Source organism: Aulonocara stuartgranti, assembly GCF_965226115.1.
Source record: "Aulonocara stuartgranti genome assembly, chromosome: 3".
Taxonomy (NCBI): Eukaryota; Metazoa; Chordata; class Actinopteri; order Cichliformes; family Cichlidae; genus Aulonocara; species Aulonocara stuartgranti.
In genome coordinates, this window is record NC_138941.1 from 70834824 (window position 1) to 70857904 (window position 23081).

Consider the following 23081-nt stretch of genomic DNA (forward strand, 5'->3'; position numbering starts at 1 on the left):
CACGACACATGTATGTTCCAGTGTCATTGATCCTCACATCCTTCAGATTCAAAGACACGTCTCCATACTTCATCTGTCTTTCCTGCAGATCCACCCGGTTCTTAAAAGATGGATGCTGGTGATCTGTAACAAAGCGACCAGCCTGGTACAAAAGCACAAATCCTGGCTTGTCAGTTCTGCTCCATACTACACTTCTGATCTTCTTGGTTGGAGTTCGACATGTCAGAGTGACGTCCTGTCCAGACTCAGCTGTGATGATCTTTGGGTCTGAAAGAGGAAACAACACAGAGCAGAGAGGTTAAAGGTCAAAGTACAATTATGATCAGAATGACTGACTTTAAATATTTTGTTTATTTCCTTTGACATTTGAGTTTTTAGTCATGTTGGATTTAATGAACCTCTGAACATCCACCAGGTCACCAGTGACTAGGGATGGGTACCGGTATAAAGGCTAAAATGACCAAAAAAGGTGGAAAACAGTTAAACATGAGAGGTTTTTGGACAAAGTTTGTGTTTTTTCCATTGTTTAAGCACTGCTTCCAGCCAAGAGTGATACCATATATGCCCCGTAGATGCAGAAAAGGCTAACATTGTTATCTTTTTATGAGAGGTTTTTGGACCAATTTTGTGTTCTCCTTTTTTTAAGCACCGTTTAAGCACCGGCACCGTTTCAAAAGTACCAGTTTGGTCCTGGTATCAGATAAAACCTAAACGATACCCATCCCTACCAGTGACCCACTGAGGGGGAATTTTAGCCTCGTGCTAAACATGCAAAGTGTCAGAAACTACAAGATGTTAGCTTCCACAGAACAACAACATGTGCTGATAATAAGTAAGAACAAGTCAACTCTAGACTACCAGCCACAAAGACAACAGCTGGAGAAACATCTGTCTACCTCTGACATCCACCAGCTCATCCATACAACAAACAAACATCAGCAACCAGGAAGCAGCTTCACCTCTGATCACACACACACTCAACTCTACTCACTCACCTGGAGGAACAACAGCCAGGTGGATGATGCTGGGAATCTTCAATGAGTCTGTTTCATTCATGAACACACGACACTCGTATGTTCCAGTGTCATTAATCGTCACGTTCTTCAGAATCAAAGACACGTCTCCATCCTTCATCTGTCTGTCCTGCAGATCCACACGGTTCTTAAAAGATGGATGCTGGTGTGTTGAATCAGAGAGACCATCCTGGTACAAAAGCACATATTCTGGCTTCAGGTCAGATCTTGTCCAGTTTAAAACTGTAACTGTGTTGTTTGGAGCTCGACATGTCAGAGTGGCGTTCTGTCCAGACTCAGCTCTGATGATCTTTGGGTCTGAAAGAGGAAACAACACAGAGCAGAGAGGTTAAAGGTCAAAGTACAATTATGATCAGAATGATTGACTTTAAATATTTTGTTTATTTCCTTTGATATTTGAGTTTTTAGTCATGTTGGATTTAATGAACCTCTGAACATCCAGCAGGTCACCAGTGACCCACTGAGGGGGAATTTTAGCCTCATGCTAAACATGCAAAGTGTCAGAAACTACAGGGTGGCCTTTTGTTGTGGGCAGTCTGAGGTACACCTGTGCACTACTCATGATGTCAGATCAGCATCCTGATGTGGCACACCTGTGAGGTGGGATGGATTATCTCAATATGGCAGATGTGCCCACTACCACACATTTGGACTGATTTGTGACCACTGTTTGGGAGGGATGGTTATATTGTGTATCTGGAATGAATTTTAGGTCTCTACGTCCATCCCATGGGGAATGGGAGCAGTAACAAAGGTGTTGCGTTTATATTTTTGTTGAGTGTATATAGACATAGTATATTGTTACACACTTGTAAATGTCTCATTGGAGACTGGCACACACATTATTTTGCAACAACTAAATAATATAAAATATTTGAACCATCAGAACATTTTAACCAAATACAATATTGTAAATAAAAGATTACAGGGGCAGGGTGCCTTGTTTTTGTCAATAAAGCTTTTCATGTCCTTAAAAGTGCTATTTTTTCTCCTGCTTAAAAATTTGGTTAGTGACAGTCCCTGGATAAGCAGAGGAAGATGGATGGACTAAATTTGCTTAGTCCATCCATCTTCTATAGAGCTGAGGTGTCAGATTCTGTGTAATATTATGCCACAATCCTGTGAGGAATCAGGATGATTTTGTTGTGTTTTACGCTTTGGAGGGACAAAATAACGTCAGGTCTGCTGGATTAAAAAATTATTTTGTGAGATCATGCTTATGTGAAACTAGTGGAGACGTTTCTACATAATACACACAGTTTGGACACAGCTTTTCATTTTTACTTCTTTTTACTTTATTTTTACTTCTTTATTTTGTAGATTGTTACTGAAGGCACCAAAACTCTAAATGAACACATGTGTAATTTTGTAGTAAAGAAAAAAGAATGAAATAACTATAAATAAATATGTTTGGTTATGTTTATGTTATATTTTTTTAAATAGTCAACCTTTGCTTTGATCACTGCTTTGCACACTCTTGGCACTCTGTTGAGGAACTTCATGAGGTATTCAGCTGTGTTAAGGAAGAAACGCTTTTATAAGGTTTATGTTCAGCAGTCATTGATCAATGATTCCTCTTCCTGATTTGTTTGCTTGGTTTACATACCAAGCAAACATACTTTATATACATTAAAGTATATGTTCATATTTTACTCTTAATAGGAAAAGAACAAAATGTACTACTCGCTCTGTCTCTAGAAACAGGAAGTTCACCCTGTGACATTTACCGCGAGAGATTAACACACACACACACACACACACACACACACACACACACACACACACACACACACACACACACACACACACACACGTATGCAAAATTAAAGGAAACTGCTATGCTTGTTTCACCCTGCTTACTATAAATAAAGACGAACTGCAGCTCGGTGTGAGTGAGTCTCTCTCTGAGCTCTCACCCGTGCAGCACGTTAACTGTCTCCAAGTGTCTCAGTGTTGTTTATTCACCTAACTGTTTGATAACTGTAAATCTCTAACAACCTGAAATATTATTGTTATTATTATCTTAAAGTAATATTATTATTGCTTCTAGGCTGGACTAATGTAGTTCATTATTATCAGGATGTCCTAAAAACTAACTCCAAAGGCTGAGTGAGTTCTGAACAACCAAAAAGCTCAATCAGACCAATGTTTTGCCACTAAGCAACATCCTCCAGCAGAACTCAGTATCAGGTTGGTCCTGATGCACAAACATGTTTTAGATGGACTCAGCGGTTTAACATTAAGCTGTTATTATGAAAGAAAAAAAGTTTTGCTCTGACAGCTTTTCTGAGAGATCTAATAAGATCCCAAACACATTGACCTCTTTGTAGAACATTATTAAATAAGCATATTATTTAACCTTTTAAACATTTTAAACACTGGGTTGTGAATAGAAGATGGAAAAACAAAACAACTAAAACAAAGAGAAAAAAACTACGCAGCACACAAACTCTGGAAAGGGGACCTTTATGTCACTGAGCACATTATTATGTATGCATTAATAAATAACAGCTTAATAAAGATATTACACTCTTAATTTGTCGTTCTGTCACGGCTGGGGCGGCAGTCGTGTGGAGGGTGAGAAAGGAGGATCCAATAGCAGACAATGGCGGAGGTGCAAGTGGGTTTTATTTACAGTGCACAAAACCAAGGTGTGGGCAGAACCGAACATAAACCTAAACTGGGAAACCTAATGCAAAAATGGAGGACATGAAGCGAGGAGCAGAGAGACACGAAGAAACATGGAACAGTGCAGACTACACGGGAGGTTCACAGAGAAATACAGACGACGCCACGAGAAGCAGACACCAACTATAAATACACACACCAGGTAATCAGGAAATGGCACACAGGAGGGGACACAGCTGGAACTAATGGGCATAACGAGACAGGGGAGAGGTAAAACTGAACACACTGACATGTGATATGAACTTTCAGAATAAAACAGGAAACTAACAGACACAGAGAACCAGACAGGACACTGAACTTGACAGGCAGACTCATGAGCAGACACAATAACACCATGGACAGACAGAGGGAACACAGAGAAGTGGGAGCAGGCAGGCAGAGAACAGAAAACCTAACAAATGGCAAAATCACAACAGAATACACACTCGGAATGAACAAAAGCATAAGGAAACACAAAACACTGAGTCCTCAGACTCAGGACCATGACAACTCTAAAGCAATAGGTAACCCAAGTTGTTTCAGTACCTTGCCATTCCGGGTTTCTAAACAGTTCCAATATCTTGGAATAAATGTCACTCAGGATTATTGTGGTTTATTTAAACACAATCTCTCTAAACTATATGATGAAACCAAAAATAACAGACAAATGGAGCCCCCCAGGGGTGTGTTCTGAGCCCCCTGCTGTACTCTTTGTACACATATGACTGTGTGACCACTACCAGCTCCACCACCATCATCAAGTTTGCTGACGACACCGTCGTGGTGGGCCTGATCTCTGATAACAACGAGACGGCCTACCTGAAGGAGATTAGGAATCTGGAGAACTGGTGCCAGAGGAACAACCTCCTTCTAAACGTCAGTAAGACAAAGGAGCTGATAGTGGACTTCAGCACTAAGCAGGAGAGGAACTACCAGACCCCCGTCATCAACGAGTGCCCAGTGGAGAGAGTGGACAGCTTCAAATACCTCGGAGTTCACATCACGCAGGACCTGTCATGGTCCTGTCACATCAACACCGTGGTGAAAAAGGCCCGACAGCGTCTCTACCACCTCAGACGCTTGAGAGACTTCCAACTGCCCTCCAAGGTGCTCAGGAACTTTTACTCGTGCACCATAGAGAGCATCCTGGCGGGAAACATCTTAACCTGGTTCGGGAACAGCACCATGCAGGACAGACGAGCTCTACAGAGGGTTGTGCGGTCAGCTGAGCGCACCATCCGCTCCGAGCTCCCTGACCTGCACTCAATCTACAGCAGGCGGTGCTGGACCAAGGCCAGGAAGATCGTGAAGGACCTCAGCCATCCCAACAACAGACTGTTCTCTCTGTTGAGGTCAGGAAAGCGATTCCGCTCCCTGAAGACCAACACAGAGAGACTGAGGAGGAGCTTCTTCCCGCAGGCGATACGGTCTCTCAATCACACCACCACACAGTACTGACCCACACATACAGTTCTTACACACACACTGGACTTTCTGGACTTTGGTTTTGCACAACACTGGTCACTATATTCTTCATTTCCGGTTAATACTTGTACAGCTGCTGTTATTGTGTATATATTTATTTAGATTTAGATTTCTTCATACATTCTTATATAGTTCTATATTGTGTATTTTGTTGTACAGTTATTTTATTTTCAACTTTAATTTATATATTTTATCTTATTCTTCCCAGTTAAATTTACCCTTCATTCTAATTTGTGTTGTACAGTTATTTCATTTTTAACCTTAATTTATATTTTATTCCTTCCTAGTTAAATTTACCCTTTTTAATTTTTCATATTTATTTCCTTTCTTATTCATAGCCTTTTCCTTTTTTGTTCTCTTTAGGTCACGAGCAGTTGTCCAAGCATTTCACTACATATCGTACTGTGTATGACTGTGTACGTGACAAATAAAATTTGAATTTGAATTTGAATTTGAATCTGGTTGGTGGAGGCTGACATGTAGAGGCCACAGCTTATGTCCTCTTCAGTGTAGTCACAGTGGTGGCTGCTGCTGTTAGAATAATGTGTGAGCGCAGCGACCATATTGTTCAGGGCTGACTGTGGATCCAGAGGTGTAAACAGAATTAAGTCATGCCTGAAAAGTCTGGGTGGTTGCAAAATTGTATTTATGACAAATTGTATTTATGACAAATTCAAATTCAAATAAAATTTGAATTTGAATTTGAATTTGAATTTGAATTTGAATTTGAAATGGATTAATCTACCAATTTCACCAGCAGGGAGGATAAACATTGTTAGAATGAATATTCTTCCCAAATTCTTATTTTTATTTCAGTGTATCCCTATTGTGATTAATAAAGCCTTTTTTAATAAATTAGACTCCTTAATATCCTATTTCATATGGAACAGAAAGAATCCAAGAATCAAGAAAAGCTACCTGCAGAGACCGACATGTCAGGGAGGGATGGGGTTACCATGCTTCCGTCTGTATTATTGGTCATGTAATGTTCGTTCCATGTCGTTTTGGTTGCGGACTAAGGGGGCCGACTGGACAACGATGGAGAATGAAAGCTGCTACCCCTCCTCATTAGAAGCTATGATCTATTCAGCTCTCCCTATCCCTAAACATGACTTTAAAAATCCTGTGGTCTCTCATACAATTAAAATCTGGACACAGATAAGGAAACATTTCGGGTGGAAGGAAGCTTCCATACTAACTCCACTCATGAATAACGCATCATTCGCACCATCACTCTCAAACATTTCATTCTCCAATGGAACCACAAGGGGCTGCACTCAATAAAGGATTTATTCATCAACAAGGTTTTTCCCACATTCCGGCAACTGCAAGAAAATTTGACTTGCACAGTAATGACTTTTTCAAATACTTACAGATCAGAAGCTTTGTAGGGAAGCTTTTTCCATCTTTTCCAGGTCGGCCCCCAGACTCTGCCTTAGATAACTTATTTCAGTTTGATCCACTCAAGAAAGGACTAATAACAAAAATTCACAACGCTTTGTCACAACTGGATGGAACTGTCACACTTGACTATCTGAAAGAGGCCTGGCAGCGTGACCTTGGTACGAGAATTACAGACAATCAATGGAAAAAAGCCCAGGAAAATGTACACTCTTCCTCTGTTTGCATTCGTCATGGACTCTTACAGTTTAAAGTGCTACATAGACTCCATTTATCAAAGTTGAAACTGTCAAAAATGTTCCCCAACGTAAACTCGTCCTGCAAAAGATGTAAACAGCAACCTGCTTCACTGGCACATATGTTTTGGACTTGTCCCTGTATAACAACATATTGGAATAATGTCTTTCATATCTTGTCTAAAATTCTAAAAAAAACACTTAATCCAGACCCAATCTGTGCTTTATTTGGAGTGAAGCCGGTTGTTGTAGACCTATCAGCCACCCAAAATAATGTGATACGTTTTGTGACGCTGCTGGCACGCCGTTTGATTCTATTAAACTGGAAACAAAAGGTGCTTCCTACCATATCAGCGTTAATACAAGATGTATTGAGACACTTGCAGCTGGAAAGAATTAAACTCCTACTAAAGGGGAGGTTGGAGGAATTCCATTCAACCTGGCAACCTTTTATAGATTTCTTCAATACTGTACAGATATAAATGGTCACTGAGCCTTATTGGTAGTTCGATAAATAGCATCCTCTGTCCAACGTTGTTTGTTGTTGCCTTTTTTGTTGTTGTTGTTGTTGTTTTGTTTTTACTTTGTTTTTTCCTATTGTATATATGCAATCATTTATATTTGAATCTTAGTAGCCTTTATGATAAAGAACACTGGAAAACCAAATAAAGAGATTTGAGAAAAAATAAATAAATAATGTTTTTATCTGAAGAGTACATAAATATCTGGTTTCAACTGTTTATTTGATGATTGTCAGGACAAAGAGGGAGAGAGAGGAACAGAGAGGGAGAGAGAGGAACAGAGAGGGAGAGAGAGGAACAGAGAGGGAGATGCAGAATGAGGACAGAACAGAGATGAACAAGAGCAGGTGAGACACACATGTTAGTCAAATGGTTGTTTACCAAAAGTATCACTGTATCACAGGTACTCATGTTTCTTTTTAGGTTTGCTATTTTTCAAATTCTGTATTTATTAAGTTATGCAGGCTTGTTTGCACAACAAGGCTAAATAATTATATAAAATTTTCCATCCATCCATCTTCATCCGCTTTGTCCGGGGCCGGGTCGCGGGGGCAGCAGCCTAAGCAAAGAGGCCCAGACCTCCCTCTCCCCAGCCACCTCCTCCAGCTTATCCGGGGGAACACCAAGGCGTTCCCAGGCCAGCCGAGAGATATAATCTCTCCAGCGTGTCCTGGGTCTGCCCCGGGGCCTCCTCCCGGTGGGACATGCCTGGAACACCTCACCCAGGAGGCGCCCAGGGGGCATCCTTGTCAGATGCCCGAACCACCTCAGCTGGCTCCTTTCGATGTGGAGCAGCAGCTGCTCTACTCTGAGCCCCTCCCGGATGGCCGAACTTCTCACCCTATCTCTAAGGGAGAGGCCAGCCACCCTTCGGAGGAAGCTCATTTCTGCCGCTTGTATCCGCGATCTCGTTCTTTCGGTCACTACCCACAGCTCGTGGCCATAGGTGAGGGTAGGGACGTAGATCGACCGGTAAATTGAGAGCTTCGCTTTTACACTCAGCTCCCTCTTCAGCACGACGGACTGGTGCAGCGTCCGCATTACTGCAGCTGCAGCCCCAATCCGTCTGTCGATCTCCGGCTCCCTTCTCCCATCACTCGCGAACAAGACCCCGAGATACTTGAACTCCTCCACTTGGGGCAGGAACTCATCCCCGACCCGGAGTGGGCACTCCACCCTTTTCCGGCTGAGAACCATGGCCACAGATTTGGAGGTGCTGATCCTCATTCCCGCTGCTTCACACTCGGCTGCGAACCGTTCCAGTGCGAGCTGGAGGCCCTCACCCGATGAAGCCAACAGAACCACATCATCCGCAAAAATCAGAGATGAGATTCTGAGGCCACCAAAGTGAAAGCCCTCCGCCACTTGGCTGCGCCTAGAAATCCTGTCCATAAAAATTATGAACAGAACCGGAGAAAAAGGGCAGCTAGTCGAACCTCGGATATAAAATTTTCTGAATCTAAATATTGTACTTTGGTAGAATTAAAAAATAAGTGTAGTGCAGGTCTATGATGATTTTTAGTGCTACTATCATTTAGTTCTGATTGTGGTTCTGTCTTGGTTAAGTCCTCAGTAGTCCTGGTTTTGAACTGTTGTAGTCCTGTTTTAATTCTGGATCAGTTCTGGGTCTGGTTGAATTGAGGTTTAGTCCTCGTGTCTTGATGCAGCCCCGACCTTGTTCTGCCTTGCTGCTTAATTAAAAAACTAGTTTAAGTTGTCCTGCACATGTGATATATATTTTTCCCGATATGAAGTCATTCTTTTTTGAACAAAACTCAAAACAGAGCCTATTAATCATTCAGTCATTTCTAACCCCCCCCCCCCCCCCCAAAAAAAACAAACAAAAAACAAACAAAAAAAACAAAACCCACATGCATACTACCCTTTAGGGCTAAGCCCCGGGCGTTTCAAATGTCTGGCTCCGCCTCTGGTCTATGCTAAACCAGAATTTAAAACTGCTTTTCAAATTCGCCTCTCAAAATTTCTGATTCACAGTTAAGAGTGTGGGATGTGCACATGACATGTTTTCACCATTTGTAAGCCAGAAGAGTGACTGCTCTTGAAGCCTGGTTGTTGCACAATACTAATACTCTTACTGCCACTACTTCTTGTTCTACTAGTACAGCTACTGCTACTGCACAAGCACCTCAGAGGGACATATGGCAACAAGGCTTGGAGGTCAGACACGTAGGGCCTGCAGGGTGGGGATCCAGGTGCCACATGGTGTTGCAGCTGATAAAGCCATAAACTATGCCCATTTTGTTGAAGTGATCACCAGTTTGCTGGGTTTTTTAGAGACACAGAGTGAGAGCGATCATGTTCTACATTACTGTTTTTTAATGGATTTTCAGAGCTGTTGATTTATGAAGCAGTCTTCATGGAAACATGTCAAGTCTGTTTTTGGGATTGAGTGTTAAATTGTCAGTTTTAATAAAACCTGCATTTTCCTGCAATGATACTGGAGAGCAAAGAAAAGTTAGACGATGTTTATCCAGCTCTTCCAAAATGTACCTCACAAACATCTGCTGGATCCTGAATTCAACATTCTAGGGCCTATGAACAGGTTAACACTGAATGTTCTACGAATACTGGCCCAAAGCTAAAAGGTGAGAATTCCTCCGGTAAAATCTTTTCTTTTTCTTTTTAAATTGTTAGAGCCTTCAGGCACTATGGCAACAGGAATGCAAATATTAAAATGTGACGAAGAAAAGCTTGAAAATAACATTTTCACCCACAAGCACAAAACCAAGAGCCCTAACATGTGATTAGTTTTGACTTGCTGCTATAACTAAAGCATGGTGCAGCTGTTGTGTTGTTTAAGAATGGAGAACGCATTTTTTCAGCGTGGGAGCGTCAGGCCTCACATTTCGGAACAGCTTCTAATGGAGCCTCACTGCGTCTAGAGACTGGAGAACAGGTGTTTTTATGTCTCTGGGTTAATTTCAAATATATGACCATCATTTTCACCATTCCACCTTCAGTGGTCATCTTCTTTTTACCATGTAAAAAGGGAAACACTTGTCTCTGTCCACAGTCAAAGATAAAGAGCAGCTGTACCTGGGCCTCCTTGTTCTGATGGTTGTTTGTCCATAACGGACGTCTTCAGTTGTCACTGCTGAGTAGATCACAGCTGAATCAGTCTCTGTACAATAAACACATTAAAATTACTGCAACAGTGCTGTGATATTATTACACTACAGCGATGGAGACATTTCATTCTGTTCTTTTAAGCTTATTAAAAGCATTAAATGGTGTCTTTTTATAAATAGCAGCAACTTTTCACAGTTTTTATTTTTTAATCTTAACACCTCTGCAAAACAGTGAGAACAAAGAAATCAGGATGTTTCTGAGAAAAAGAAGAAGGGCGGCCACAGAGCTGCAGACTGATGCACTTTTACCACAGAGCATGAAGGAAACATGCATGACCAGTGTTATCAGCCAAACCCAAACACACTGCAGCAAGAAGCTCCATCAGTGTCACACTAACTCGAGTCAAAAAGAAGCAGCACAAGTTTAAAAGAATAAAAAGTCACTGATGGATATAAAGGACATTTTATCTGTTCAGTCTCTTCATATGTCTCATGTTCACATGTTCCATATCTTAACTGTGTGTAGCAACAACAGATAACACACATGTGTGGGCCTCATCTGAGCTCTGACACATGTAGCTCAGTGACAGCACTGTCTCTCTCTGCCTCTCTGTCTACATGGCTGTGAACAAAAATATAAACACTGAGGCTTCAAAATGCAGCATCTACAACACTGTCACTCTGCCTCCACCATGGAGACCGTCTCCATGGTGATGAGTACAATTGGCAGCTGAAACTGTTGTGAACTTCTCCATGAGTCATGTTTCCTGTTTCAGAGCTGCTGATTGGCTCTTTGGGCCCTTTACCTTCAGGAGGTCATGGACGAAGCACTGAAGTCGTTTATCACGTAAAAAATATTTTTAGCTTATAATAATTTGATTTATTTTTATTTATTTATTTAGGACAGTGCATGTTAATGAACATAAATGTAAAAAAAAAAAAAAAAGAAAGATTTATAGCCAAAGGCTAATTTCCATCTGTTGTTAAATAATAAAATATTAATGAAAACTGGAGGTTTTTATTTAGAACTTAGATTTTAAGCTATTTATGCCTTTTTTGCTGCTCTTTTTTAAACTTATTCCCTTTAAACTGTATTTATTCTTTTTAAAATATATTGGTTATTGCACTGTAGAGGCTGCTGAGGAACAGTATTTCGTTTCAGGCTGTGTAACACGAAATGACAATAACCAATAAAGTCTTGAGAGCTGCCATCATTGTTCCAGCAGGAGGCAGTAAAACACCAAACTGCACCTGTTGTGCTGAAAAGGTGTGAGCATGTGCAGTAACCCAGTAAGTTACCTGAATATCTCTCTCTCTCACACACACACACACACACACACACACACACACACACACACACACACACACACACACACACACACAGTACTGATACTAATGACTCGCTCTCAGATCTATTTGGGTTTAATGTCAGGGTATATTTGTGGATGAAAGTTTTGGTAGGACACATGATGTGGACAGTCTGGTAATCCCAGAATATTTTAATGTAAGAAAACTCCAGACAGCTCTGGAGAAAGTTTCAGAGTAAAAGCCCTGGAGTGTTTTACATGTTATTCTGTTGGATTAAATCTGACGGAGCTGATTCATAAACACTTCACTGCCAGGTATCAGGTGACCTGCAGAGACTGATCCTACAAACACTCAGAAACAGAGTAAACCAAACTGCACCACAGTGATCAGACGAAACCTTCCTGACATGAACACAGCTCCTCAGTAAAAACTGTGAACCAGCAGAGAAACTACACCCAGCACCATACACCACCTCTCTGACACAGTACACCCTCGGGCAGGTGGTGTCCCCATAAACAGTGTGAGAAGCTCTGATTATTTACTATGTTCAAACAAACTGAGTGTCCACAAACGTCTGAGCTCACAGTGAGAGCTGCTGGCACAGTTTGGAGGTGTTCTGCCCCCTGCTGGACACACAGAGCTACAACATGAGGATCAGAGGAGGCTGGTGCTGCTTCACCTTTAGACACAAGAAGGAGGTCAAAAAATGTAGAAACAGAGATTGTTTTTAAACCTGTAAAGGGGGAAATCCTGACGAACCAATCCACAGCCAGAAAAGAAGTCTAACTCTGTGCTGCTCCAATCAGGAATCAGCTCTGTTACTGTGTGAGTGTGTAAAGTCACAGAGTAGCTGGTTTCAAATGTATCTATAAAGTTTATTCACATTTTATTTAGGCTTCAAAAAACAGTCCAAGTTTATTTCTTTGGACTTTGTTCACTTAATGGATGTTTCCCTGCATTTCTATTTTCACACAGTTTATTTCTTACAGCAGGAAAACTGAACAGAATGTATGTAAGAGGTCAGAGTGAGGATGACGTCACTTAATACAGGAAATACATGTTTGTCTGTTTTGATGATGAAGGACTTCTTCAGCTCTGTAAACAGCTACACTTGAGAGGACAGAGGTGATTTCATGGATCAATAACAATGTGTTTATCAGCTTTCATCATCGCAGTGCAGACATGACGTCAGATCTATCAGAGTGAAGGCCGTCTCTCTGATGACGTCACAGAGCAGAGTCCTTCTGTCCAATAAAGGATCTCAGATCAGCTGCTGCCATCTTGTGGCCACAGTTGGTTACTGTCTCTGAAAGTTGTCTCATGTTTCCTGTTGTCCTGCTAACAAAGGCTGGAGCTCATCATGCTGAGAGGGCAGCAGCATTTTGTGGCTCTTCACACATGTTCATTATATTCTGATGATCCTGGATGGAGACAAACTACAGATAAGTGTGTTCAGCCCAACTAGTTTATCTCATTACAGCAGTTTGATGTTTCCCTTTGAATCCCCCTGAAGATCCTGACAGTGAAGCACGTACATAATACTCCAGCCTTTCAACTCTGAGCTTATTTAGTTCTATTAATACACTGAAATCTCATTTGTGTCATGAAGAAAGTCTTTAATCAAACAGAATTCAAAGATCAGAAACATTTCATATATGGAGTTAAACATGAATCATTGTTTCAACAACATATTTATTGTTGTCATAAACAGACAAGAAGACAACAACAAACTGCTCCTCCCATTCAACACATGTCAGTCCATATCCCAGCAAACTAAATCATCTCCATTTACACATCAAATAGAAACATGAATCACTTGTAATGATTAGAAACTTGATAGAATTTCAAATCTAGTTTGGGGAGTCATTCAGTGAGAAACAGTGAAATGATTTTCCATGTGAAAAGGTGGACAGCAGAAACAGAAAGAAAGAGTGAAACTAAAAGAGAAACAAAGAGCTTTGGAACAACGAGGCAGCAGGAGGACAGCTGCAGTTTAACAGCTTCAACTCACTGACAGGAAACAACATTAGAAACATCATCATCCTCAACTCATCTGCTGCACTGACACTGACACCTTCAACGGACACACCTTCACTTTACCAGCAGTTTCAATAAATGGAAACATCCTGTGAGTGAAAGTGTGTGTGAAGGTGTGTATGTGTGTGTTAGTATCAGGATCAGAGAACGACAGCTTTCCTCTGTTCCAGTCCAGATTCACTCTGATCCTCTGGAGCTTCTTCTGGACTGAGAGAGCAGTGAAAGCTGATGGTGAGAGTGCTGAGTATTTACCTAAAACGAACCATATTATCCATAATCCAGACTGTTTGTCTCCCTTCCTCTGCACAGACTCTTCCAACACACCCAGTGCCCACCATGTACTGTCTCCAACTTCAACATCCCAGCTGTGAGTCCCTGAGTTAAAGCCCTCAGAGCCCAGGACAGAGATGTAATAATCAAACCTCTCTGGATTATCAGGAAGCTGCTGCTTCTCTCCTCCTCGTCTCACACTGGTCAGATCTTCAGACAGGATGAGTTCTGGATGAGCAGTGTTTGGGTCCAGAATGAGAGGAGTGTAGGAGACCATGTCCTTCATCTTGTTCCAGATGTTGAAGGTCAGGTTGCCCAGGTGTTTGGCCTGGTCTATCAGAGCTCCTGAGGGCAGCTGTGGATCATCCAGCAGGGGGCAGCGCTGGACTCTTTCCACTGCAGCCTTGTAGTTGTGCAGGAATGAGACGTCTTCAGCTCTCAGCTCCTCCTCTGTGGCTCTGACTGTGTCTGAAAGAGCTGCTATCTCTCTGCTCAGAGCCTCCATCTTCTCCTTCATCACCCCACTCTTCTGCTCCTCTTCCTCCCTCAGTGCAGCCAGCCTGGCCTCCTCTTCCTCTGCTAGAAACTGGTGAAGCTTCTTAAACTGCTCCTTAATCTGCCTCTCTGTGTGTCGGGCCTGGACCTTAATGTGTTCTGCTGTTTGATCAAACTTCACTTGAACTTCTTCACAAACCTTTAACTTCTTCTTTAAGGGCTCCAGAGTTTCCTGAAGTTCCTTCTTGTGTTGTTGTGCAGCTTCATCGATGGGTCTGAATCTGTGATTGGTGTGTTTTTCTGAGTCTCTGCAGACGACACACACTGGCTGCTGATGGTCCAGACAGAAGAGTTTGAGTTTCTCAGAGTGCAGACTGCAGAGATCCTCTGAAGCTCTCTGATCTCTCTCCTGTAAGAACGACTCACACAGGTTCTTTAAAGCCAGACATAAAGGTGGATCCTCCTTTGAAGATCTTCTGTTACAAACTGGACACTCGTGTGTTGGTCTCTCTCTCCACCATCTCTTCAGACAGTCTTTACAGAAGCTGTGGCTACATGACAGAATAACAGGATCTCTGAAGACCTCCTGACAGACCGGACAGCAGAGATCCTCCTCTGATCTGGAAGCCATTGAGTCTGTGAGTGAAGCTGAAAACAGCAGACAGGAAGTACAGTCAGTCCTGGCTCCCCTCCCTCCTCTACCACCTTCACTGAAACTTGCTTTGAGTCGTGTTTTTGCTCAAACTCACATTCAGTGTGTGGAGCGTCAGCAGCTTGAAGCAGCAGTGTTGGAGTTTTCCACTTTTCTCTCCTGTAGCTGGACTCACTCAGAGGAAGCTGCTAGTTTGGTCTGAGCTCAGTCTGATCGTCTGTGCGTCTCTCTTTACTGAGGACGAAGAACTTCCTGTTTCCTGGTTTGTCACATTTGAGTGACGTGAGGGGAGGAGAACAATGTTGCTGTTTGACTTTTAACTAAGGTGTGTTTCAATCCTGCCTGCAGCTCAAAAGCTGTAAAACAGGTTTTGTGTCTTTTCACCTCCACAGGTCACAACATGAAACCTGTTGTGAAGTTTATAAAATAAAGTGTCACTCGGTGGTGCAGCTGTTTGTCAGCTTCTATTTTAGACTTTGTTCTGGTTCTTGTTCAGGTTCCCAGCAGTGGGAGTGTAATGCAGTCACACACACACAGGTGGTGTTAAGGTGGATTCACTTAGTTACAGACAGTGGTGTTATTTCCTGTAACTAAGGGTGTGTTTCACTCCAAAGTTCAGACATTAACCTGCCAGAAGTTGTAAAAGTTACTGATAAAGAGCTTTTCTCTCATTTCACATGTTGTCCACAATCTCCTCGTGATTACCTCTGGAAAGCCCCGTGGCACAGCTCTCCATCCAGTGCAGCTTTATGGTCATTGCTGTGGTTCCAGAATCTTCTCATGATGACCAGTAGGTCCCCAAACAGCATGACCTTTGACCTCAACCCCTGCCTGGGCTGTCAGCTATGGTCCCTACTTCTCGCTGTGTCTCTGAAGGTTTCTCAGGAGATTCCACCCTTGGGATCATTTCTTCCAGCAATGCTCTGCTGCACCTGCATCTCCTCACTAGAGGAAAAACTTCTATTTGGAAAACATGTCAACCATCATCAAACCAAAATTTCCTTTCAGTTCAGTGAACTTCACTTATCAAAAAATATAATTATTTATTATTTATGAATTATATTATTGGTTTATCACGTTTTCACTTTCACTTATAGGCCATCAAAGTGTTTATTATCTTTACCCAAATAATTGGAGCAGAACTTGTTCCATATTCAGTTTTTCAGCAAAACGTGTTTGAGAAAAGATTCATTCTTATATCTGGAGGAATAAATATATTTCAATAAATATTAACGTTAGCCTGCGACTTTGTTCCAGTTTTGAATTTTGGCCCACTGTGTATTTGAGTTTGACACCCCTGATCCATAGCTGGCGATTTTTTGTTTTTATGGGCCGATGGATTTTTTTTTTTTAAGGAAGGGTATATATAATGAAAGGTGTTGGATTGGCCAATTGGTCATGATCGACTCTGGGCTGGACCAATTACAGCCGAGGAGGCCGGATGCACCCTCCCCCTTGTTTAGCAATCACGTGATTTTCGCGCATTGCATGCCGGGAACTCGTGGCAAAACAATCCAAGTACCGCATCAAATGCAAGCATTTGCAGCACCGCAAAACGTTCATTCTCCGGTTCCAATACCTTCTTGTTTTTTCTTTGCCGCACAAAAAAGTCTCGACGAAAAGACAAAGAAAAGATACGAGGAAAAAATCAAAGGGCTGAATGTGGAGATGGGCGGGGACAACAGCAACGTGATCAATCATGTTCAATCAGTATGCTGGTGCCTCACGACACCGGAGTTTACTGGTGTGAGTCCAGTAATGGTGCCATCAGTAACCTGGTTAATATCACAGTCACTGGTAAGCTGATCACTTTACTTCTTATTGCATCCACAAATTGAGCTGAACATGCAGGTACATAGATTCTGTGCTGTTCTTCACTGATCACCTACCTGACTGACAGAGTAATGAAGGACTTCCCTCCCTCGGTGCTTCTTAATGTGTGAGGATATTCTCCATTACTGAGTTAAGACTTCCTTATTTAGATCTAAGCTCTGGATTATCTTGCACGTCTCGTGGCTCCCAAATGTCTCTTAAGTTATTATCCTCTGTAGCCTCATACTTTAGCTTTACTTGGCAAATGTGAATGCTTTGTGTGCTGACAAACCCTTTTGCATGTAGTGTTTTTATGAAAAGCCTTATAATTGCCTAACTTTGTGTTTTTGTTCTGTTACAAAAGCAGGCATTCTTACTGTTGTTTAATATTTTACTCAAACCTTTAAGTTTAATTCAGCACAAAAAGCCCCACTGTAAACAAATCCACAGAACAGAACCAAACTCAGCAGCCAAACAGTTTGTCCTCAGTGCAGGTCGACATTCAGAAAAACCAGCTGCCTCAGCTTGGATGGGCTGATGTGGTTTCTCCTTAGTATCTGCCCAGTTTTTGAGAAGACCCTCCAAAGGAACAGATGTTGCCACAATGCACAGTCTCCCCTCCATCACCTTCAACAGGTAGGGAAAGACTGTGGCCTTGGCCTCCCACCAGCTCTGTGGGCCTTCTCCTTGTTGGATGAGGGGCTCCTCAAGATAACATTTCATCTCCATCATAACATCAGCTGTAGTATTTCTCTTTGCAGCATCTCCTGCAGCTCTTTCATCAAAGAGGCTCCACCCAGCAGACGTCTGTGGCTCCTCCTTCACTTGGCCCTGTAATGGTGGAGCTGGGTGGGAGTGCACTTTGCTGCTGCAGTTATTCTCTGAAGTGCCTCATCAACAGCTCTGTTGTCACTGAATGCAAGCTTTTTAAATCTACCATCCAGTGATGCAGCTTCTGAGTGGACGGTGTTGAACTCCACACACAGAAATTTTTCGCACTCACTGCTAATTTTGTTTTACAGTGAAGCCACTCTGCTCTGCTAGTCCCAATATCTTTCACCTGCAGCAGATGCTGCTTCGTTTGCAGCTGTCAGTCATATTTCTGTGTTTTTGTGTCGCACTCTCCTCCACACTGCTGTCTGTCATCTCACAGGTATGATGTGCGGAGCGATGCTGAACTTCCAATCCCAGCGTTTCATGTTGCAGGATCAATTCCCATATGAAAATATCAATATCTAATTTGATTACATTTGTTTTTCATCATAAATATGACAGACAAAAGTAAATTCAGCAATTAGCGGGATGGTCTGCAATACCCTGTCAATAGGAACTACACTCACCACCTCTCATTCATGTGCGTGTTACGGCTCTGCAAGAGTGTGAGCCAATGAGAAACCAGAGGCACAAAACTTTAGACCACAAAACACACAATCTGATGTTGGTTTGTAAAGATGTTGCTGATGAGACTTTGTAGAAAGCAGCTGGTCTGAGTGATGTGATCAGAGTGCAGCAGATAATGTCTGACAGCAGTTTGAAGAGCAAATGGATTCTGTTCTGTTCTTCATCATCACCTACCTGACACCTCACAGCTGTTTCTCACCTGCAGGTCACACAGGAGGATCTGTTGGACTGAAGGTCAGCCTGTCAGTTCCTGCTGTGCTTCTTGTTGCTGCTGTTTTCTTCATGTAGAGAAAACAAAAACAACAAAGAATCAGGATCCAGCCTCATGTTGAGCTGCAGCAAAATAAAATGTCTGAATCTTTTTAAATCAGCACTCTTAGTCTCCCGCTGGTGGTTTCAGCGTTGTCAGTGAACCTGGGGAACATGAGATGATGCTGGTAACAGAAATCAAAGGGAGTGAACAGCAGACAGGGATCAGCTGCAGGTTTAATACACGTCCTGAATTTGGTTTAGTTTGAAGTTTCTGTAAAATAAAACCAAACGTTGTGATTTGTCGCTTTATGAATAAAGTTGAATTGAATTTCTCTCTGAGCTCCTGCTTCTGTTGTCTGTCAGTGATTTTATCAGTTGGACATCAAGTAAAACTTTGCCTTTGGATAAAATGAAAACTGTGTAAATCCACGGGTGAAAATAATACATGTAACATTCATACAAGTCCACGAGTGATTGAATGAAATGTGATCATGGAAAAATAAATTCAAAACTATTCAAGACTTTTACCATTAACTGTCATTCTATTATGAAGTAACAGGAAGGTAATAACACTATAATATAATAATAATAAAGAAAATTAAAAAATATGGTATAACAGAGCTCACTGCCTCACACTGTCGATAGCAGCATTTCTTTTTAACCTTATTTCATTTAAGGCTCAGACGATCATCTGTTTCCACTTAAAGTAGTCTAGCTCTGATATCACTTTAGCCTCTGGATGGAGGATTTGCTATGTTAACTTATAGATAATAAACTCAACGTATTACAGACCAAAACCAAACACGTCCGTAGTATAAGACTGGATTTAACTCCCTTCACACCTGTCTCGACACAACAGTCAGGTCAGTCCCTTCCCTTTTAAGAAATCCACCTTAAATGTATTTTAAATGTAAGTGATGCAAAATGAATTTAATATTTTATCTTTAGTTTGTCAGGTAGCATCAGGTCAGATGGATGATGTTGGGTGAGATGGAGCAGACAGAGATGTCATCACAGCTGAGAGGAAACAAAAGCCTCAACATCCAGGCTTAAAAGTGATGTAGGGAGCTAAAGCTAAAGCTCTGCTTTCTTTGTGTGCTTGTGCTAACAGCAACTAATGAGAAATGTGATGACAATTGTCCAGCTTTGTCCTTTTATATTCTACCAAATGTGAAGTGAACCTGTGGTTATACAGTATACGATAAGATAAGGCCAGAGTCGTCTCTATTTTTTGAGGTGACTGAGGTCCTTCAACATCTGCCAGAAAATGCTGAGGATTTTCTATGAGTCTGTTGTGGCCAGGGCGATCCCCTATGCTGTTGCATGCTGGGGGAGCAGGCTGAGGGTCGCAGATGCCAACAGACTTAATAAACTGATCCGTAAGGCCAGCAATGTTGTGGGGATGGAGCTGGACTCCCTCAAGGTGGTGTCGGAGAGGCGGATGCTGTCCAAGATAAAGACAATGTTGGATAACACCTCCCACCCACTCCATGACATGCTGGTCAGTCACAGGAGCTCGTTCAGTGAGAGACTGAGATTACCGAAAAGCACCACTGAACGACACAGGAAATCATTCCTGCCTGTGGCCATCTCCCTGTACAACGCATCCACTTAACACACTGTTTGCTGCTACAGCTACACATGTTTCTTTTCCAACTATTTATTTATAAGTGACTTATGTATGTATGTATGTATATATATGTATATATTGTACTATTCTTAGTTAGCGTATTGTCTGTCTTGTCTTAATGTTGGTTTAAAATGGAGCACTGTAACAAAAAATAATTTCCCCCAGGGATCAATAAAGTATTCTGATTCTGATTCTGATTCTGATTCTGATTCTGATTCTGATAAGAGCATCTTTATTAGTCCCACATGTGGGAAATTTGTTTTGTTACAGCAGGAAGTGGACAGTGCAGTTACATAGCAAACATGAGAGAACCCTGGAATAGAATAAGAAACTGTACACAACTGTACCCAATAGAATAGAATAGAATGATAGGATAAAAATAGAATACACATGCTATATACAACTGAGTACAAATACAACGTTGTCAGAAAAAGAGTGTTACACTTAGTCCTATTGCACATGTGTGTGTTTGATCAGCTGCAAAGTCTTTGTGGTGGAGTCTGACAGCAGAGGGGAGGAAATCTCTCCGTCCCACATCGTGGGTGCTGCAGCCACTGAAGGAGCTGCTCTGAAGCGCTATAAAGGTTTGTGATGATCAATACAGGTTTACAGCTCAGATCATACTGAGTTCATTATGACTGATATAAATATGTGATAGAAGAATAATAAATCGAGTAAATTGTGATTGACAAACAGTTTTAAAGAGAAAGTTTGTTAGTTTAAATTGTGTGAAAGGTCAGAGATGGAGAGAACACCAGGCTGGGGCTGAATATCAGTGTATTACATGCAAATCTGATTGGATGACAGGACAGAGCATAAACTGAAGCTGGCATGGATGTTCTGGGTCTCCTGCCTCTGTGAGATCAGCAGGTCAAAGATTCAATAGCAAAACTTGGTTGTTCCAGCAGCGACGCCGAGGGCAGTGAGCTCTAAAAGCCTCCCAGATGAAAACGTGCCTGATCGAGAGGTGATCTGCTGCTGATGGGTGACGAACCTACTCAGGTCTCCAGCTCTTATCAGAGGAGGCAGTGAAGACACCTGAACTTCAAGGCAGTCGGGCTGGGCGAGTCTGTGATGACTTTTATCTAAGTACAATCTGAGTATTTTACCTGTTAGTAATCTTACAGTATGTTATATTGTGAGTCCTTCTTACAGATCTTCCTAGGTTGAAAATTAAACAGTACTAAATGTAACAAGTAGACAGCAGCACTAAAGTCATCAGTTTAATGGACACAGAGGAAGCTTTTCAAAGGCTTAAGAAGAATAACATGATGCTAGAACATCACATTTTATAATATGACAGTAAAAATAACTCACAGAGATCATCTTCTATGTTTTCCTCCATAAGGGCGGCGAGCCTGGGTCCAGCTATTTGAGTGGTGCCTTGTTTTGGTGAAGCTTTTAAATTGCTTGGCCTTTGAGGCCTGCATGGAGCTCAGGCTGACACTAAGCACAGAAAAGGCCCACAGTGGGTGCACACACAGGATACAGATCTGTCAGGTCATGATCAACAACCACTGACCAAAGCCCACTGATCTCTGACCTCCCAGCCCATTCTTCCTTCAGTGGGCTGCTTTCAGTCATTATGCAAATGTTCTGTTTATAAGATTGAGGAAACCTGCAGTCAGCTGAGACTGAAGAAGTCACCTGGATGAGTGACGAAACGTTTCTCCCACAAAACGCTGCGTCCAGATGAACAGAATCAACTTTTGGAGATTTACTTACCTGGATGATTGAGCATGCATCAAGACGTTTGGCAGCTGTAGGAGTCGTGGAAAATTCCCTCTGTGGCAGAAAATCTCACAGATGCAGTCTTGATACCAATAGATGGATAAAAACTGGAGGAAATCCTCAGAGGCCTTGAAAACTCCTAAATGGAAGTAGCTTCTTCTGCTGGGTCTATTCTGTTGGTCTGAGACTGGCTTCCCTTCATTGGCTTCCTGTTAAATCCAGAATTGAATTCAAAATCCTGCTCCTCACATACAAGGTCTTAAATAATCAGGCCCCATCTTATCTTAATGACCTTGTAGTACCATATCACCCTATTAGAGCACTTCGCTCTCGCTCTGCAGGCCTACTTGTTGTTCCTAGAGTATTTAAAAGTAGAATGGGAGGCAGAGCCTTCAGTTTTCAGGCCCCTCTTCTGTGGAAACAGCTTCCAGTTTGGATTCGGGAGACAGACACTATCTCTACTTTTAAGATTAAGCTTAAAACTTTCCTTTTTGCTAAAGCATATAGTTAGACCCTGAATCCTCCCTTAGTTATGCTGCAATAGACGTAGGCTGCCGGGGATTCCCATGATGCATTGAGATTTTCCTTTCCTTTCCTTTATGGTTATGTAAGTTCCAGCTGGAAGGTGATCATCGGTTGGAGATTGAATGGGGACGACTACAAGACTGGTTGTCCCTACCTATGCCCCATTTCCAATCAGGCTGTGCTTACTTGTGTGATGAAGTTTCTGCATCTACAAGAGCTAAATTAGTTTTTTGTAGAAATTATTATTATTGTAATTAATTATACATTTTTGTAGCTGTAGGAGTGGGAAGCCTTTTACGTCATTTTTGTTTCCTTTCTACAAGGCTTTGTTTGTTGTGTTAGATGTGTCCCTCTGATGTTCCTCTAAAGACAAATAAAACATTTTGTTTTGGTGAAACTGTAAAACTTGCTGTGGCATTGGTGCTTGAATGGGGAAGTCATTTTTTGTGTTGCATACATCTCTGGGCAGATATTTGGGCAGTAATTTTGAACACCATGTAAAAATGTCAGTGGACATAATGCAAAACCCAATGCT

General features: G+C 41.9%; 4 protein-coding genes across 3 annotated transcripts in view; 1 reads left to right on the forward strand and 3 right to left on the reverse strand.

Annotated features, from left to right (window-relative positions):
* LOC309698867 (V-set and immunoglobulin domain-containing protein 1-like) overlaps positions 1–6144 on the reverse strand; it is a gene marked incomplete at its 5' end in the record, with an annotated part of 49892 nt that extends 43748 nt beyond the window's left edge. The window contains 2 exons of the mRNA XM_082521611.1: positions 996–1331; positions 6105–6144. Coding sequence (XP_082377737.1) covers positions 996–1331; positions 6105–6144 — 376 coding nt within the window. The remainder of the gene's footprint in view (positions 1–995; positions 1332–6104) is intronic.
* LOC309693309 (hemicentin-2-like) overlaps positions 1–23081 on the forward strand; it is a 1543010-nt gene that overhangs the window by 1440345 nt on the left and 79584 nt on the right.
* LOC309693926 (nuclear factor 7, ovary-like) overlaps positions 1–23081 on the reverse strand; it is a 318283-nt gene that overhangs the window by 187068 nt on the left and 108134 nt on the right. The gene's annotated exons all lie outside the window — the stretch shown is intronic.
* LOC309694036 (nuclear factor 7, ovary-like) lies at positions 13354–15422 on the reverse strand. Its single transcript, XM_082513744.1, has one exon. The coding sequence runs from the start codon at positions 15172–15174 to the stop codon at positions 13786–13788; it is 1389 nt and encodes a 462-aa protein (XP_082369870.1). The 5' UTR covers positions 15175–15422; the 3' UTR covers positions 13354–13785.

Bases quoted from the DNA above. Each gene is read 5' to 3' on its own strand.
- LOC309694036 (XM_082513744.1), bottom strand. From the start codon at position 15,174: ATGGCTTCCAGATCAGAGGAGGATCTCTGCTGTCCGGTCTGTCAGGAG.